Raw genomic sequence first — 18,613 nt, 5'->3', positions numbered from 1 at the left:
GATGGCCTGAGAGCACTGCCAGTCACGTGGGATTTTGTTTTCAACCTGGTGCATCCTGGGCGAGGAGGCGTGGCTGAGGGCGGGGCGGGGGCGTGGGTCTACGATTGTGGGCGTGGTCCTTGGGCCGGGGCGGGGCCTGCGAGGGGCGGGCCGGGCGTGCTGGGTCCCCAGTCTTCCTGAACGCTCTGTGGCTACGGCCCGCGCTGCCGCGGTTCTCTCCGCGCAGGGCCAGCGGGGCCCGCACCAGCTACATAGATTACAGGACTCGGGGATCACTCCTTGGTGTCTGCTGGGTGACGCCGAAGCTTCGAGTTAACGCCCCAGACTTGCTAGAAACCGTGTTAAGGCCCCAAGCTTGTTCCAGGAGTGGAGAAAAACGAATTAGGAACCCCCCCCCCAAAAAAAACCCCATCACCACCAAAAAAGGGGCAATTTCTTGAATTTGTTTCTGAATGCATTTAAATTTAGCTAAAATTTGGAAGCAAAGCTGGAGGAAGAGACTGGGCCTTGGGAGACGTTGACTTCTTTCCCCTCCTGTTCCTAAAATTGCTGTGATTTGGGGCACATTCCTGATCTCTCTGTGACTGTTTTCTCCTGTGCTCAGTATGAAATGGAGATAATTACAGTATTTAATGTCGTAAGGATTAAGAAGATAGTAATCTATGAAAACTTACCGTTACCAGAAAAGGGGTGGAAACAAACCTTGATTGGAAGTTATGTTTTGGGGAAGAGAATTTTGAAGTAATGGACAACATTCCTCCTCTATTCCATGTTCAAAGAAGTTAAACCAGATAAACTTCAACCTAGACAGGACGACTGGGGGAGGGCTGTGTCATACTTAGTCTCTGGGTAATCCTCTAAACTACTGCAGAAAGGTAGGTTTATAAGTAAAATTATGGACATCGGAGATCCTACAGGGTTAATTTGGTGACTGCGAGTGAGGACTACTTAATTATGTCCCTCTGTGTCCTCTCTGCCAACCCCATACCCAGATTCACAGCTATCTACCAGGCATCACAAGCTAGAGAGAGTGCCTGCAGAACTCAGACCCTGGGAAACCGAACTCTCCCTGCACACACCAGTCCCCTCATCCTGAATATCATTAACCGTTTCAGGTAAGCACCTTCAGTAGTACTAGGCTCATTAGCTTTCACATTTCTATCAAATGCTGATGATTCCAAACCTAATTTGGTCTTACATGGCAGCCTTTCTCCAACCACTTAAGTCTTTCCTGGTGAATTTGAATACAGCAGTCACACAGGATTATGAAAAGTATACCCAAGAGCAAAAGTTCCCATTTCCCATACTGCTTTCAAAATAGTTATACTAAACCTAAAAGGTTTTGTCGAGTGTTTTTTTTGTTTTTGTTTTTTTGTGAAGCCACACTCAGTGATGTTTGGGGTACTAGAGGTCAGACCTGGAACTCAGTATGCAAAACATCACCTCCAGTCTTTGAGCCATCTCCCAGCCCTTAAGATTTTTCTTTTTGGATTTTGGACCACACTCAGTGGTGATCAAGGATCACTCCTAGAGGGATTGTGGGCTGCTGGGGATTGAACCCAGGTTGGCTGCATGCAAAACAAGCGTTTTATCTGCTGTATTGTCTCTCTTGCTCTTATGATTTAAAGTGACACATAATTTTCTCTGATCACATTAAACTAAACAACTTTTGGGGGGTCACACCCAGCAATGCACAGGGGTTACTCCTGGCTTTGTACTCAGGAATTACTCTTTGCAGTGCTGGGGGACCATATGGGATGCTGGGAATTGAACCCGGGTTGGCCGCGTGCAAGGCAAATGCCCTACCTGCTGTGCTATTGCTCCAGATCCCAAACTAAACAATTTTTTAAAAAGTTACAGACCTTCATGTTTGATTTTACTCTAACAGGATCCTTCACAAGTGCATGTACCTAACAGTCAGTGTCATCTACTCTGTAATTTTTATATCAGGAGGTCAAAACTGAATAGGTGTTTCCTGTGCCACATTCATTCGTGGGGGTGACTAGATAGTGCCTGAATCCAGCCCAGGATTGGGTGCTCTGCTATGTCCCCTCACTGGCCCTCTACTCAATATTTTAAGGGTCAAAATTAGACACAGTAGTTTCTTTCTGCCAGATTCTAGTGTAGATATCAATATGACACAGTTGTGTGAAACCCTCTATATTGTGTTTTCAGATATCTTTAATAAAAGATACCTTTTATTAATTAAAATAAATTGAATACAGCAGTCACAAGTAAATAATAAAATTATTTCAATTAATTATTTTAATTAAAATAATTAATAAAATAATTAAAATAAAATAATTAATAAAAGATATCAGTATTAACAGTACTATAGCATTCTCGCTAAGTCTTAAATACCTTAAATTCTGAAATAATTTTTCTTGTTTGGTTTTCACAATAACAGACAAGAGGCAGTATTTTTTAGGATAAAAAGACATGTTTATTTTCTTCTTCAGAATTAGCGTTGATCTCACTGTAAATCTAAAATGACAGTGATCTTTCTCAACTCCAGCAGGTTGACACAAGCAATTACATATGTGACAAGAGGCGTTTTTAAAAGCAAATCTCTTCACTTCTCAGGCTCAAAACATGCATGAACAAATACCATTTTTAACTTGTTCAAGTACATATTGATTTTAAAAAGAAAGATCTTCTAAATACACATTACTATTGAAAATTTAAATAGCACATCAAAAATTTATCACAACTCAAATGTTTTTTTAAACTAGAAAATCTAGTAAAGCACCCTGCCCTAATTCTGCTTTAGCCAAACTGCAATGTTAATTTTCCACATTTTTCCTGCAAAAATTAATTTCTTCAGGTTCCTGTGTTAAGTTTCATCTCACTGACTTCAGGCTTCTAGAATAATAGTTCTGATAGTTCTCAAATATTACCTTTGACTAATATTTGTGTGTCTCTGGGTCTAATTTTTTTTTAAAGATTTCTGTGATCTGAAGAGAAACCAGAGTATGGGTCAAAATTTTTTTAAAAGCTAACTGAAGTACACTGAAGTCCTTTAAATGCAAGCTACTTGCATTTATGATTTATAATCCTTATAAGTTATTGAAATCAAGGTAGAAAAAAATCTACAATTAAAGATAGGGAAAAATTCGTGTCTATGCTCTTTTTTAGGCACAAACCATTATACTGTAAAGTTTTTGCATATAGGTTCAGGATTTCTTAAAACATTTTAGAATAGGATAGATGTTTTCAAATGCTTCATAGATCTCAGAGCATTCTTTGGCACCTATAAAGAAATCCAAGTTTATATCACATTTAATACTAAAACAAGACCAGAAATTCTTAAGACTAAAATCTCATCATCACTCTCAATTACTCTTTTTAATTGTTGGTTTAGGGACCACACTGAGCAGCGCGTGGAGGACTGCGTGTGCCAGGGGTGGAACCCGGGCCTCCAGCATACAAAGCATGTGCTCCAGCCCTGGCCGACAGTTCCTCATTCTCGTTCCCAATTACTTTAAACATGATGACGTCTCTTGTGAACTTTATTCCCGAAATGAAAGTTATTCAGCTGCTACGGAAAACAGTTTGGTGGTTTGTCAGAAAAGTTAAAGAAATGGCGCATGACATAGCAATTCTACTGCTGGGTGTGTGCCCACGCAGAGCTCCCCCAAACCCCAGACAGACAAACAAGCAATGCAGGTTGAAGCCTGTCATGGCAGGCCCCAGGAAACAACCCAAGTATCTCAACAATGAGTGGATCAATACTGGTATACTCTGCAATAGAATATTTTGGTTTTTTATAACTGGAATTATATATCCATACAACTCTGATGAACCCCAGAAACACATTAAGTGAAAGAAGTCAGACACATGAACCAGACATATGGGTCAGAGGGCCTGAGCACTGAACTTGGAGTAACCTGTGAGTTCCACCCAGTGCAGACTCTGGGTGTGTGTGTTGGGGGGGAGGCAGACACAAAATGTTATAATATTCCATTTACATGAAATATCACAAATAGTTAAATTCATAAAAATCAAATGCAGTTTGGAGTCGCCAGAGGTCGCCTAGGAAGGGATCTTACTTTGGAATGGAAATGTTTGGAACTAGTAGAGGTAGTGGTTGCACAATATTGCTTAATATATTAAATATTACCAAATTGTTCACTCTGAGTTGATTTACAGGCAGGGGTATGGCTAACTGATAGAGCACTGGCCTTGCATGCATGTGAGAGACCCTGAGTTTGACTCCCAACACCACAAAAAGGTTTTGATGGTAAGTATGTAAATTTCACTTTAGATACATTTTTTAAAATTTTATTTATTTTTGATTTTGGGGCCACAGTTGGCAATGCTCAGGGGTTAGTCCTGGCTCTGTATTCAGGAATGACTCAGGGGACCATACGGGATGCCTGCAGTTAAATCTCAGTCAGCCACTTGTAAGACCCCCTCCTACTATATTATCTCTCTTGCCCATATTTTAAATACTTTAAACAACCAAGTGAAGTCTGCTGACATTACCTTTTTTATTGTTTTGTTTTGAAGATAAGTGGGATTCTTTGTTTTGTTTTGTTTTGTTTCTGTGGTTGGGCTTTCTTTGTTGTTGTTTTTGTTTTTGAGCACCCAATGGTGCTCAGGGGTTATTCCTGGCTGTACACTCAGAAATTACTTTTGGCAGTGTTTGGTTGCTCAAGAGACCATATGGGATGCTTGGAAATGAACCTGGTTTAACTACCCCAAAACAAAATAATTTTTATTGAATGAAATTAATTTTAAATAATATGTGAGAATGTGCCTAAAAAGGAGAGGGAGATGGGGCTGGAGTGATAGAACAGTGGGTAGGGCGTTGCCTTGCATGTGGCTGACCGGGTTTGATTCCCAGCATCCCATCTGGTCCCCTGAGCACTGGCAGGGATAATTACTGAGTGCAGAGTCAGGAGTAACCCCTGTGCATTGCCAGGTGTGATCCAAAAAGCAAAAAAAAAAAAGAAGAGGGGAGAAGGGGAGAAGGGGAGAGGGAGGGAGAGAGAGGAGAGAGAGAGAGAGAGAGAGAGAGAGAGAGAGAGAGAGAGAGAGAGAGAGGAAGGAGAGAGAGGCAGGCTGGAGATAGTGGGAGGAAAATTGGAATCATGAGTGGGGGAAAATAAACTTTTTTTTAATAGATATTGGATTGACATTGGTAAAGGGATGAGTGATGGAATACTATGACTAAAATTGAATCACGAACAACTCTGTGTATATCTTGATAATTCAATAAAAATGGAAAAAATAAATTTATTTTTAAAAGATATGAGGGAAGAGGTAAAGTAAAAGAGGAAGTTCATATTCAAGAGAACATGATAGATACATAGGAGATAAGAAAGCAAGTTTCATGTTTAAGGGAGAATCTAGGCTTGAAGAGCAAGCCTGTTTTGTTTTTGTTTATTTTGGGGCCACACCCAGTGGTTCTCAGGGGTTAATCCTGGTTCTGTGTTCAGGGGTCACTCCTGGTGGGTCTTGGGGAACCACATGGGATGCCAGGGATCACACCTGGGATGGCCACTTGCAGGCAACACCCTACCCACTGTGTTATTGCTCTGGCTTCAGTTTTTTGTGGGGTTTTTTTGGGGGCCTGGGGGGCACACCCAGTGATACTCAGGTTTATTCCTGATTCTGCACTCAGGACTTATCTGGTGGTGCTCAGGGTATCATATGGAATGCCAAGGATGGAACCTGGGTCAGGTGACCAAGCCCTAGGTTGAGAGGGAAAGTGAGTTTCTGCCCAGATACAAACTCTGTAGCATCTCTGGAATAGGAAAATAACCCTTAAGTCTCAGAAGATTTTAGTTAGGACATTAAATATATTAACATAAATAGTGAATCGGGGAAGCAGTAAGGAAAACATTTTTATAAAACTCCCTGCCTGAGAGTGGTGCTGGAGTGATAGGCTGGAGTGATAGTATAGCACTAGGGTGTTTGTCTTGCACACGGCCGACCTGGGTTTGATCCCTAGCATCCCAAATGGTTCCCCGAGCACTGCCAGGAGTAATTCTTGCATGTAGAGCCAGGAATAACCCCTGAGCACCGCCGGTGTGACCCCCCCCAAAAAAAAAACCTCCCTGCCTCTATACACAACTGGGTTGGGAAGGTAGTACAGTACAGTGGCTTGGGCACATGCAAGCCCACCCAGATTCTGTCCCAGCACTACAGGACTCAAACAGGCCTTAGCACTGAGTCACCAGCCTGGTTGGCTGTGTTTCAGTGGAAGGGGCTCCGTATTCCCTAAGCACCTCTTAGGAGCCCCCTCAATAAAATGAACCACACTTGAAAGCATTCCATTCCATTCTGATCTGAAAGAGTATACAGTTGGTCCTCTGTTAGTTAAGATTCAACCAGCAAAATTACTGTTGTTTTGGGGGGTTGTTGTTACTAAGTTAGGTTGAAAACGGTTGCATTAATGTGTGTCTGTGAAACACACTGTCAAATTTTTTGTCACCGACCATGAACAGCATAGTGCTAATTATTAACATAGATTACACTGTACTCGGTTTTAGTGGAATCTAGAGGTGATTTCAAGTATATGAAAGGATATAGCTGGGCCATATGCAGATACTAGGCCACTTTCTTTTTTTTTTCGTTTTTAGGCCACTTTCTTTAAGGGGCCTGAACACGAGGTTGGAATCAGTGGCCTGAGGATACTAAGAGAAGCTGGAATAGCAGCACCCTGGCATCCTCTGGGGAGCAGAAAATACTCATCAGTCAAAATTGAGATTAAGTGTTTTATATACTAGAAAAACAAAGGGGACCAGAGCTATAGCATGGTGGGTCAGGCACTTGCCTTACATATAGCTGACCCAGGTTCAGTATCTGGCATCCCATATGGTACCCTGAGTCCACGAGGAGTAATTCATGAGAGCAGAGCCAGGAGTGGCTCAAAATTCAAAAAGAAAAAAAAGTAGAGAAATGGGTTTTTGAGGTATGATCAGTACATGTTTTTCATTTCACGTGTGGGAAAATAGAGGTTCAAAAAAGGTGATGTTCTCCCTGGCTATAATTGGCTGCTTTGGGAGAAGATGTATATTTTGTTTCCTTTTGTCTTGTGTGAGTTTTTGTTTTGGTGCAGGGATTTGAACCAAGGGCCTCACACATGGGAGGCATGTACTCGACCACTGAATCCACATTCCCCAGCCCTCAGCTTCCTTTCTTTACATCAACAGGATAAACATCACCAAGATGCTAAAATGCAGGTATCTGGGTAAATCATTTCTTCTGGGCTTGGGCGGCACCCAGCAGCGCTAGGTTGTTACTGGCTCTGTGCTCAGGAGTGACCCCTGGTGGTGCCATGGGGCCATGTGCAGTACTGGAGATTAAACTGGAATCACTCTAGCCTAATTTTGTAAATTTAGTCAAATATTTTTCTCTCAGAAACACTGCCATCAAAATTTTAAGGGAGCTTAAATTGACCCCATAGTCATGGTCCAATTAATAGTCAGTAATTAAGTCTCAATGTTTTGCTCCAGGCTCAGATGATCACAGTCTGCAAAGCCAAATCTGCTAGTTCTTTCCTTCAGTTTATAATGGTCACCACCTGGGGGCGGGGGGCATGTGGTGGGGCAGGATAAGCATTACTCCTTATCTTGGTGTCTAGGGCTAGAAATTTTGTGGCTGGTCACCGGGAGAAAGGACTGGCTCTGAGATTAAACAAACAGGGTCACATGCCAGGTCTGCCACTAACTAGTTTTGAAATCACAGCCAGAGCCAGAGAGAGCACAATAGGCTTTGCACGCAAGAGGCCACGCTTCAAGTGTGGCACATAATAATGACATGAAAAATAATAACATGATACACATCCATACGTGAAGGATGTGTTTCAGAGTCCTGGCCTTCATTTCACGTCTGCAGATGCTTTCATAAGCCAGAGATGATGACAGAAACCCCCAAAGCATAAAATATTTAAGTGTTTGGCCCTTTCCAGGAAAAGTCTTGACCCATTATAAAACACTGCAGCCATTACAAGCATTTGTCCAGTCTGTACTAGGAAGTGAAGCTCCAGTGGCTAATAAAAAGGCAGAGTTTATAAATGAATATCCACATCAAATGAGCAAAAACATGAAAAAGAAAATATTGTTTTGGATATGTGAACTGAGGGCCAATGTTAAGATATTTTTTTCTCCTTTCATGTTTTTCAGGTATTCTATAATGACACACATTGTTTTTAGAATGCTAGACAAAGCTTTTTAAAAAGCAAAGCACAGTCACAGCTACTGAATTTTATCAGTCAGAACTAATGTTAGAACTTACCTGTCAGCACAACTTTTCCAGATACAAAGATAAGCAATACAATTCGTGGTTTTACCATTCTATAAATAAGACCAGGAAACAGTTCTGGTTCGTAACTGTTAAGATATAAAAGAAAAAAGTCTTTTAAAACAGCTCTTTTTTTTGTTACTTTCTCATTATATTTGAAACTCATTATATTTAAAGCTGCCCTATTAGGGGCCAGAGAGACAGCACTGTGAATAGGGTATTTGCCATGGTCTCCGGAACCACCAAGAGTGATCCTTCAGCACAGGACCAGGAGTCAGCCCTGAGCACTGCTGGGTGTGGACCAAAAAGTGAACAAATAAACAAAACCCCCAAATAATCCTAATATATTGGAAATTCAGGTAGTTTAGGGCATCAGATTTAATGTATTAAGATCTTATTAAACAGTATTAAATAAAATCTCTTTCATAAAAATAGAGCCTATAAGTCAAAGTGTATACAAACAGGACAGGGAGATGGCTCACGGGCTGGAGCCCCGACTTTATGTGCTATAGTTCAATCCCTGGGTTCAGTCCGTGGAACACTCCCCTCCCCCCATACCCCGACCACTGGGCATTTTCTGCACACTGCTAGGCGTGATGATACATTTTCTGCACATTGCCAAGTCTGATGCCTCCTAAAAGTCTATATACATGTTTTTGAAATTTTTCAGTCTCCCCAATAATTACCATATTTTACATGTACCTATAAACTGATACCCATTTTTAGCAAATAAAACCTTAAAAAAAAGTTCTAGACCACTGTCTTTGGGCCAGTTCTGTATGAACAAAGGAAATTCAACTAGTCCAAGTTTAAGTCCAGGATTTGCTCATAAGTTGTAACTCACTTATGTTTACTACTAAAATGTTGCTGGCTTCTCCCTGATGCCACCAGGTTCCTATCATTCTGTGGCTAGGAACTACTTCTCCACAGACCAGCCTAGGAGAGAGGCTTCTAGAAAGTCATCAAGAGCCTGCAAGAGTGTCAGGAATGGGGGCCAGAGAGATAGTAAGGCATTAAGGTGCTTGCCTTGCATGTGCCTGACCAGTGTTTAATCCTCAGCACCCCATATGATCTGTCCCAAGTCTGTGAGGAGTGAGTCCCGAGAGCAGAGCTGTGGCGTAAGCCCTGAGCACTGCCAAGTGTACACCTTTTACTCCCCGCCCTCTAAAGGAGAATTCCAGGAATTATGCAGAAGCCAGTTTATAAAAGCTATTCTCAAATTAATGGCTAATGGGGAATAGATACACGAAAAATAAATCCAAGACTGGAAGACACAGAAAACTCCAGTTGAATACTATGAATAAGAATAATGAATAAGATGCTTCAGGCAGCGGGTGTAAGACCTTGTATGGGACCCAGAGAGAGACAGCTGCATCAGTGGCCAAACCTCCCTGCTGACTTTATGGAAGACACTGCACATGGACTTGTATTTCCAGGACATTACTCAACCTGGTTCCAGAAAACTTCATCTAGACATCTACCCACGAACCCACTAAAACTTCACAGATGCTCTGAGAACTAGGACCTTGGAGCCAGGAAAGTTAAGCTAGGTGTACAGGAAAGAAAGGCTACTACTTGGTCATGCTGCTGATTCACAGGATTGTTAAGAGGAAACAAAGGTCTCTGACAAATGACAAATGACCCTGGGCCTTCAACAAAAACCAAGGTTTAAGAAGCCAGCATACCGATCCCCTAACTAGGGGTCAAACTTTTTTATTGTCTGCCTAATTTTCAAAAGAAGGTAGAGGCAGGAAGGAAGAGGGTGGAGGTCAGGGAGCTGGTGCACAAGGCTGGGCAAATTCTGTGTGTACAGGAGCTTCAGATTCTATCCTTAATACCCCTGGCCCTCCCATCACTGCTGGGATGTTTCTCTACCACCTCCCACAGCACTGATGGGTATAGCCACCCTTCCTCACTCAAAAATCAAAGGGCTTTTTTTTTCTTTTTGGGTTACACCTGGCGATGTACAGGGGTTACTCCTGGCTCATGCACTCAGGAATTATTCCTGGCAGTGCTTAGGGGATCATATGGGATGCTGGGAATTGAACCTGGGTTGGCTGAGTGCAAGGCAAATGCCCTGCCTGCTGTGCTATCGCTCCAGCCCCAGCAAAGGGCTTTTGGTTAGGGATAAAGCATTATTTCATGAGGGCCAACAATACCCACTAATCTCTTATACATTCATTGTTGAACTGACTTCAACTCGTTCTTCCTGACTCAGCTTAATTGCCACTTTCCTTAAGAAGTCTGCATTGAGGGCCAGAGTGATAGTTCAGTGGGTAGGGTACCTGGCTTTGATTCCCTGCACCCTGGAGCACCACCAGGAGTGAGCTCTGAGCACAGAGTCAGGAGTAATCCCTGAGCACTACCAGGTTTTATGGCTCTGTGTTGCTGAGCATAGAGCCGGGGGCAGCACAATAAATATGGGCCCTTTAGAGTACCCCACAAAACAAGTGCACAGACCTTTACTCTTTTCCAACTATATCAGCTCTTCTCTTGTTGGTAGTATGGCCTCCAAGGAGTGCTCAACTTCTCAGTTAGCAGACTCCATTATTGTCCTTAGCTTCTGTTTTATTATTTTCAGTTGTTCTTATTCAATCCAAAAATCCAGCTTGAGTGTGTGGCCACAAAAGCATGAAAGCGGCCACATGATATCTCACACTTTATGCCACTGATATACTAAAAGTAAGTAGCACACCACACTTGATGGGGTGTAAAGTAGAAGGCAGCTGATCTTAATGAAACATATATATCTATATCTATAAATAGACAAATAGATATATTAGCACATAAGGCTCAATCTGTAACAACATGTTAGTGATCTCTTTATAGGATCCAATACAGCTTAATGTCTCCAAGGTGAGATACAACAATTTTCACACACTTTCTTCTAAGTAAATCTTTTTGATCATTGTTATTCATAAGAATTATTCATAAGAAGCAATGCAAAATAAATTATTTAGCATCTGCCTTTGGGGTAGCCTTGGGTGGTGGGAAGATGTAATGGTAGTGGGATTGGTGTTGAAATATTGAATGTGATAAATTATTGTAAACAACTTTATAAAAATAAAATCTATAAAAAGGAAACTGTACATGTTAAATCTAAAAAATATGAAAACTTATAAAGCCCTCCTTTAAGAAGAAAAAAACAATTCAGCTTGCCCAAAAAAAGTCTGACCAAAGGCTAGGGCCATTTGTTTTTGCATGTGTGGGATCATGTTTTGATTCCTTGTAGCAAAAGATCCCCAAAGCATTTTGAGGGATGGCCCTGAAGGTCCCCAAGCACCAGCAGTGGCCCTGGTGGGCATAAGCATCCTATGACCTGATTAGCACTGCACTCTGGGGCCCAGTAGACTGAATATTGCTGGGAGTGACTCTCGGGCTCCCTAGGAGTTGCCCTACTTCCCCCACTCTCCCCCCAACAAACTTCTGGAGCCAAGACATAGTACAGCAGGTAGGGTCTTTGCCTTGTTCTTGGTCAACCCAGGTTAGATCCAGAGCATCTCATATGATTTCTGAACACCACCAGGAGTAGTTCCTGTGTGCAGAACCAGGAGTAATTCCTGAGCAATGCCACTGAGCAGTGCCAGATGTGCCCCTGGCTGGAAAGGGGGAAAAAGCACAGAAAACAAACAAAAAAAAGTCCAGCCAAAATACCAGTTGGATTTTTTCTGGAAGCATCCGTGCGCATGAACAGGGAGTCTTATTGTTTTAAGATTGCTGAAAGGACTTGAGTCATACATATCAAATGCGGCAAGTATTGTAAGAGTAGACAAAGAGAAAAAAACACAACAGAAAATTAACATGTCTTTTTTAGACAATAAACTCCATGGGCAAATTCCTGACTGTACTGACCGTGGGGCCATCTGCTCCAGAGTGGACACCTGGATTGTACTCAGTTAGGAAGATTTCAACTTCAGGCTCTAAGATTTCAAAATTGCAAGTGAGAAAAATATCCAGGAAAACTGAAAATAACTACAGCCCAGAAGTATTGGGGAAGGAGTCTGGGAAGGGAGATATTTGTATTCTCTGATGCTAACATACAAATTTGTAGGACCAAGGGAACTTGGTTGTCAACTAAATTACTGCTATGAAGTGAATTAAAATTTTAGCAAAAGATGGGGCTGGAGTGATAGCACAGCGGGTAGGGCGTTTGCCTTGCACACGGCCGACCCGGGTTCGAATCCCAGCATCCCATATGGTCCCCTGAGCACTGCCAGGGGTAATTCCTGAGTGCATGAGCCAGGAATGACCCCTGTGCATTGCTGGGTGTGACCCAAAAAGAAAAAAAAATTAGCAAAAGAGAAAATTTATTAAAGAGGATATTCAGAGCCAAACGATATATCTGAAGCCAAGGAACAGATTTCTCTGAGTGACTGATCTCTAGGTTTTGTCTCAGTTTATATAGGCAAGTTCCATGCCTGTAAAGAAAACAATTCTTCTTTTGGAAAAAAAAAGACACCTCTAGTTAATTTGTAACATTTTCAGTTTACTGATTTTTTTTGGGGGGGGACTTTGAGCCACTCTTGGTTTTGAGCTCAGTGAATTGGTCATGGGATACTGGGGATCAAACTCAGGTTGCTTGCATCCAAACAGGTGTTTCAGCCCACTGAGTGATCTTTCCTGCCCCAACAGGTTGATTTCTAATGTCCTTAGCTCATTGATAAAGAAGCATTGCTCCTACCCTCATCTTACTGAATTAATTTAGTTAGAGGTCTGTATACCTGGGAACATGTAATTATTATAAACAGGTAACAATAATTAAAATATTCAGAAATATTTGAATCTCTTATCCTGAGTATCCCTGGAGATACAGGGCATGGTTGGGTTATGATCTCCCGTTTTGTTTTTGTTTTGTTTTTTCCAGAAATTCTGTAGAGATGACAGGGACAGGCTTAGCCTGAACATTGTGGATGTTTTCTTTTACCTGTGTCTTTGTGACAGGGTTCTTTATAACAAAACAAAAGCCATTGTGTTTTTGGTCTCAAGCAGCCTCTGAAGTAGCCCTGGGAAGGTACAGGAGACAGTATCCAGTAAACCTCAGGGGAGACTTACCCTTTTCTCAGTTGGCACAATGAGTTTGAGGTTTTAACATACTGGCTTGATAATGATAACTGAGAACTAAGGTGTCAGGGCTCCCCCAGGGTCTCCCAGGTACATCAAGAGAGGCCTCATTTTAAAGATACAAAAGCCTGCCAAGGACAAGGTATTTTAATGCCCTGATGTCAAAGAATGATACATCCACTGTTGCTGTGAGCCATGAGCGAAGGATGAAGGCTGGGTGGAGAGCATTTAGGAGGAGGAAAGGCGGAAACCAAAAGGAAATCACTGTGAGAATACAACATCAACTTCCTGAACAAACGGAAACACATGAGATCATAAAGCTGGCTTGGCTGCAAGATAGAGTAATGCCCCCACTCCAGTAACTAAAAGTAACGCATCTGGTGAATTTTCATTTTTCCTTAATGGCAATGATTTTTGGTGGGCCATAGCCAGTTGGTGCTTAGGGGACCATGGGGTGCAAGAGATCTCACCTGGGGCTCTGACATGTAAAACAGGTGCTCCAGCACTTTGAACTATCTCTCCAGCCCCGTTTGCAATTTTATTTTTCAGAGGGCAGTGTGGTAGCAGGTGGGCACTTTTACTGCAGAATTATCTCTGATCTAAAGGTATTGTTGGTAGGAAAGAAACAACAGCACCAACAATTTGGGTGCAGCTTCACACATTGTTCTCAAGCCCTCTAGGGTCAGAAAAAGGAAGATGAAGTCTGGATGGCACATACCTTAGCATTCAGGTTGAGATCTTTTGTATATTTAGAAAAAGTCGATTTAGAGGAAGGTGGACTGGAATCCCATAACTTAAGCTTCTAGAAAACAAGATGGTGCATATATTGAAGATCTTAAAAATAAAGATTTGAGAGCAAGAATGAGTGACAAAGTGAGTGCAAGCGAGCAAGTGAACAAGCGAGAGAGAGAAAGAGAGAGAGAAGGGGCAGGGAGAGAGGGAGAGAGAGATCAGTGGGTTGAGCACATGCTCTACATGTGGGAGGTCTGGGTTTGAACTTTGGTACCAGTTGGTACCCTGAGACCCATTAAAGGTGATCCCCTGACAAAAAGAGGTTTTTTTTGCTTTTTGGGTCACACCTGGCAATGCACAGGGGTTATTCCTGGCTCATGCACACAGGAATTACTCTTGGCGGTGCTCGGGGGACCATATGGGATGCTGGGAATGGAACCCGGGTTGGCCGCGTGCAAGGCAAACTCCCTACCCACTGTGCTATTGCTCCAGCCCCCCTGACAAAAAGAGTTTTAAATTTAGACATTATCCCAAGACTGAAGAAGAAAGTGATACCTGAAGATGAAAGAGACACTGTCTTGCATGGGGCGGGGTGGAGGTTGGCATTAGTAAGTTCACTATAGATTTTTAATCAGCTCATATTAAGGAGAAACTGATGCAGTGAAACGATATAATCAAGGGGGGAATAAACTTGTTTGAAGGACATGTAAAAGCTAGTTCTCAGAATGCACTATTTTTTTTAACTAGAGAAAAATGAAAGCAAGGCAAACTTCTCTTCCAGCCCTGTCTTAGGGAAAGTTAAGGTTGTGCTCTCTCTGCTCCATAGGTCAGAACTGGTTTCTCAACAGCCAAGAGAAGGGAAAGTGCAGGAATGAAATGACTAAAGTTCAAGATCCAGAGAAGTAAAGAGAATCACCAGTGACTAAGCCAGCTCCAGGGCCTTAGCTGGAGGGATTTGGCACAAGGGATTTAGCATGAGGGCCGAGGGCAAGGGATTTGGCCTTGATGTAGCCCCACTGTGGCCTGAGCTGGACGGGAGATGCACCAAAGCAGCCAAAGGGGGTGTAACCTCTGTGGGGGCCATACCCAGCAGTTTTCAGGGTTCGCTCTCGCAGTGCTTAGTTTTAATGAATATGTCTTTTGACCTATCAGAGGTGCCAGGGATCCAATTGGAGTCAACTGCATGCAAGGTGAGCACTTTAACCCCGTACTGCCATTCGTTTTTCATCTTCTCTCCCATTCTATCTCCCCTCCCAAGCTGCCCAATCTAAAACCCCTCTTTTCCTACCACCATCGCCAGCTGCTCCACACTAGGCGTGCCTGTTGTAGAAATGGACACATCGGCTAGTCTAACCTGTGTTAGACTGGCAGTGGCATCACCTTGTGATGTAGCCCAGGTGGTAATGTTTTACTAAGGCGGCCAGGGGACTGTAAGTAATGTAACTTTGAGAACCACTACTTCAGGAGACTGGGGACAGATGATACATAAGGGCTCAACCCTTTCACCTACTGGGACCTAAGTAAAGAGAAAACAAGAATAATGACCACCTTTTGCTGAAAGGTCCTTAATACAACCAGCACACCTTGGTAAACTCAGTTGATGTAACAATCCTACCTACTAAACTGCCGATGAGTTAACACCAAGCCTTCCAGCCTGATGGAGAATCTCATATCGCAGCTCGCAACCATGTTCTGAATTTTAAAATCCATGAATCTGGCAGGGAAGCCAAGCTTCTGCACCACACGGGCGTACTTCCTCGCTGCAAGTCGAGACTCCTCTTCACTGGAGAGGAGCAAAGGTATTCAAAGAAATTGAGTTTCTTTGTTAGTTGTGGGAGTCACAGGACTACACCCAGAGGTGCTGAAGAACAGATGAACAGCAATTCCTGGGATCGAATCCAGGGTCTCACACATGGAAGGCTAGTGCTCTACCACCTACACCCACTGCCAGATCCTAAAGTTCTAATCAGTGTATCCTCTAGCTCAGAGCTTCTCCACCTTTTACCCACTGTGGTCACCTTCTGCTCCTGTTCCCTTCCTCTGATCCCTTCCTACTGGTTTGATCCCTGAGTCTCACGCCGTGCCTCACCACCCCCCCCCACCCATGCAATTTTTCACCTGTGTCCTTCTTGGTATCTCCTGGGGCCCACAGGGGCCATACTACTGACTTGCACTTATACACTTCTGACAGTGATTTTACTGTTTGTGCTGAATTTATCTATGTCACTGTCACTGTCATCCTGTTGCTCATCGATTTGCTCGAGCAGGTACCAGTAACGTCTCCATTGTGAGACTTATTGTTACTGTTTTTGGCATATCATATACGCCACAGGTAGCTTGCCAGGCTCTGCTATGCTCGCGAGATACTCTCGGTAGCTTGCTGGGCTCTTCGAGAGGGGCGGAGGAATCAAACCCGGGTCGGCCTGCATGCAAGGCAAACGCCCTACCTGATTTTCTATGTACATTATGAATATGTAGAACTTACCTCTCCTAACTTTTGGTTCATGCCCCAGTTAAAAAAAACTATATTGTTGGCGCATATGCTGCCTGAGCCCAGGTGCTGCTTGTGCCCATGTGGCCAAGCACATGTGGTGCCAGTGTCTCCTCTTAAGATGTGTACTTTCCTATCTAATTCTGGGGTATGTGTAGGGGTTCTCTCTGCCCCTGGAGAAGCCCGGATTCTCTCTTGAGCCCATTATTCTCTCCCACTTTCTCTACCTTCTCCCCTTCAAAAACCTCCAAATAAAATCTGTTTTACTTGAAAACACCCCTCACCCCATTTTTCTGATTTCCTGAGCCTGCTTGGCAGTGCTCAGGGCTTAGTCCTGGCTCAGTGCTCAGGGACCATTCCTGGCGGTACTTGGAGGACCATATAGGATGCCAGGGATCAAACATGGGTTCAACACATGCAAGGCTAGTGCTCTACCTGCTGTACTATCGCTTGTCCCCTGAATCATATGGATTTTTGTTTTAATTTGTTTTGATGCCACACCCGGTGGTGCTCAGTGCTTACTCCTGGATCTGTGCTCAGAAGTGACCCCTGGCAGGGCTTTGAGGACTAAAGGTGATATTGGAGATTCAAACTGGGATCAATAGCTGCAAAATAGGTACTTTACCCCAGTACTATATATTCGGCCCCTTAATTTGTTACCTTTTACGTAAGTTTTTTAAAGTCTTGTTTTAAATTCAGTGAAAACCAATCTGGAACTCTTTTTCAACAAACCCTCCAGTGATTGTGTGATACTTGCCACAGTGCTGAAACATCCATCTGACCTAAAAGTGTGTGTTATTTAAATGAGACAGACCAACACCCACACAAACAGGGATAACAAACAAATGGACATGAGGAAACCATGTGCCAATTGAGTGGGAGATAGGCTCTCAGGACTTGGGTTTTTGTAGATGAATCATCAAAGAAAAACCCATGAATGGGGAAGGGTGGATAAGCAAGATCCTTGCGACATTGGGGGAGAGAAGCGGGTACACGAATTGGATGTGATATTGGATAGATGTATGCATGAAATGATCATCAACAGTACTGAAATCATCATACCTCAATAAATATGGAGGCTGAGGGCAAGAGAGATAAACAGCAAGTAGGGCATTTGCCTTGCATGCTGCAAACCCAGGTTCAATCCCTGGCATCCAATATGATTCCCTGAGCACCACCAGGAGGAATTCCTGAGTGAAGAACTAGGAGTAACTCTAGAGCACTACTTTTTTTTCCTTTTTTGGGTCACACCCAGCATTGCTCAGGGGTTACTCCTGGCTCTGCACTCAGGAATTACTCCTGGTGGTTCTTGGGGGACCATATGGGATGCCGGGGATTGAACCCAGGTCAGCCGCATGCAAGTCAAAAGCCCTACTGGTTGTGCTATCACTCCAGCCCCACTGCTTTTTTTTAAACTTCATACCCTGACACAGTTTATATCATTCATTCTTTACCAATAAAGAATACTCTAAGGAAGGAATTACCTGCATCGTACAAATGAGAGAATAGTCACAAACAGGTTCATTAATTCACTCACGTATATCACACTCACACACACACACACACACCACTACACTCTTAGCTGCAACCTATCTTATTGGCTATTTATCTTAGAGCATTGTCTTCTCTACTACTTTGGGAAAAATTGCTCCTCCTCTACAAGCCCCTTCTTTTGCTTTCTCCACTAGCTCATGTGGTCTTTGCTCTTTAAAAAATACTCCATTTCATAGCACAAAAATCACAGACACAAAGAAACTTGCAAATGTATGACCCAAAAACCAAAAAAGAAAAGAAAAAAAACCAGAAAAATGGGGACTAGAAGAAACAACCATAGGGCAAGATAGTTAAAGTTCAGGGATTCAGGCACTTGGTTTGCACATGGACAACCCAGATTCAAATCCCTGGCACTGCTTATTGTCCCCCCAGGAGCCCTAAGAGTGATCCCTCAGCACAGAGTGAGAACTAAGTAAGCCCTGAGCACTGGTTGTAGCCCAAAACACAAAGGGAAAGAAAAATAAGAAAAACCAATTATGGAAATACCTCCAAAATTGCCCAACTTGGGCCCAGAGAAAGAGTGGA

General features: G+C 42.9%; 1 protein-coding gene across 1 annotated transcript in view; it reads right to left on the bottom strand.

Annotated features, from left to right (window-relative positions):
- Window positions 1-3,173: 3,173 nt before the first annotated feature.
- TBPL2 (TATA-box binding protein like 2) overlaps window positions 3,174-18,613 on the bottom strand; it is a 29,962-nt gene continuing 14,522 nt past the window's right edge. The window contains exons 5-7 of the mRNA XM_004601765.2: window positions 15,659-15,826; window positions 8,245-8,339; window positions 3,174-3,250 (exon numbers count right to left, since the gene is read on the bottom strand). Of these exons, the coding sequence (XP_004601822.2) occupies window positions 3,174-3,250; window positions 8,245-8,339; window positions 15,659-15,826 (340 nt within the window). The remainder of the gene's footprint in view (window positions 3,251-8,244; window positions 8,340-15,658; window positions 15,827-18,613) is intronic.

Source organism: Sorex araneus, chromosome 3 (assembly GCF_027595985.1).
Source record: "Sorex araneus isolate mSorAra2 chromosome 3, mSorAra2.pri, whole genome shotgun sequence".
Taxonomy (NCBI): Eukaryota; Metazoa; Chordata; class Mammalia; order Eulipotyphla; family Soricidae; genus Sorex; species Sorex araneus.
Note: the sequence above shows the minus strand (reverse complement) of the source record. Positions and strands in the feature narration are given on the sequence as shown.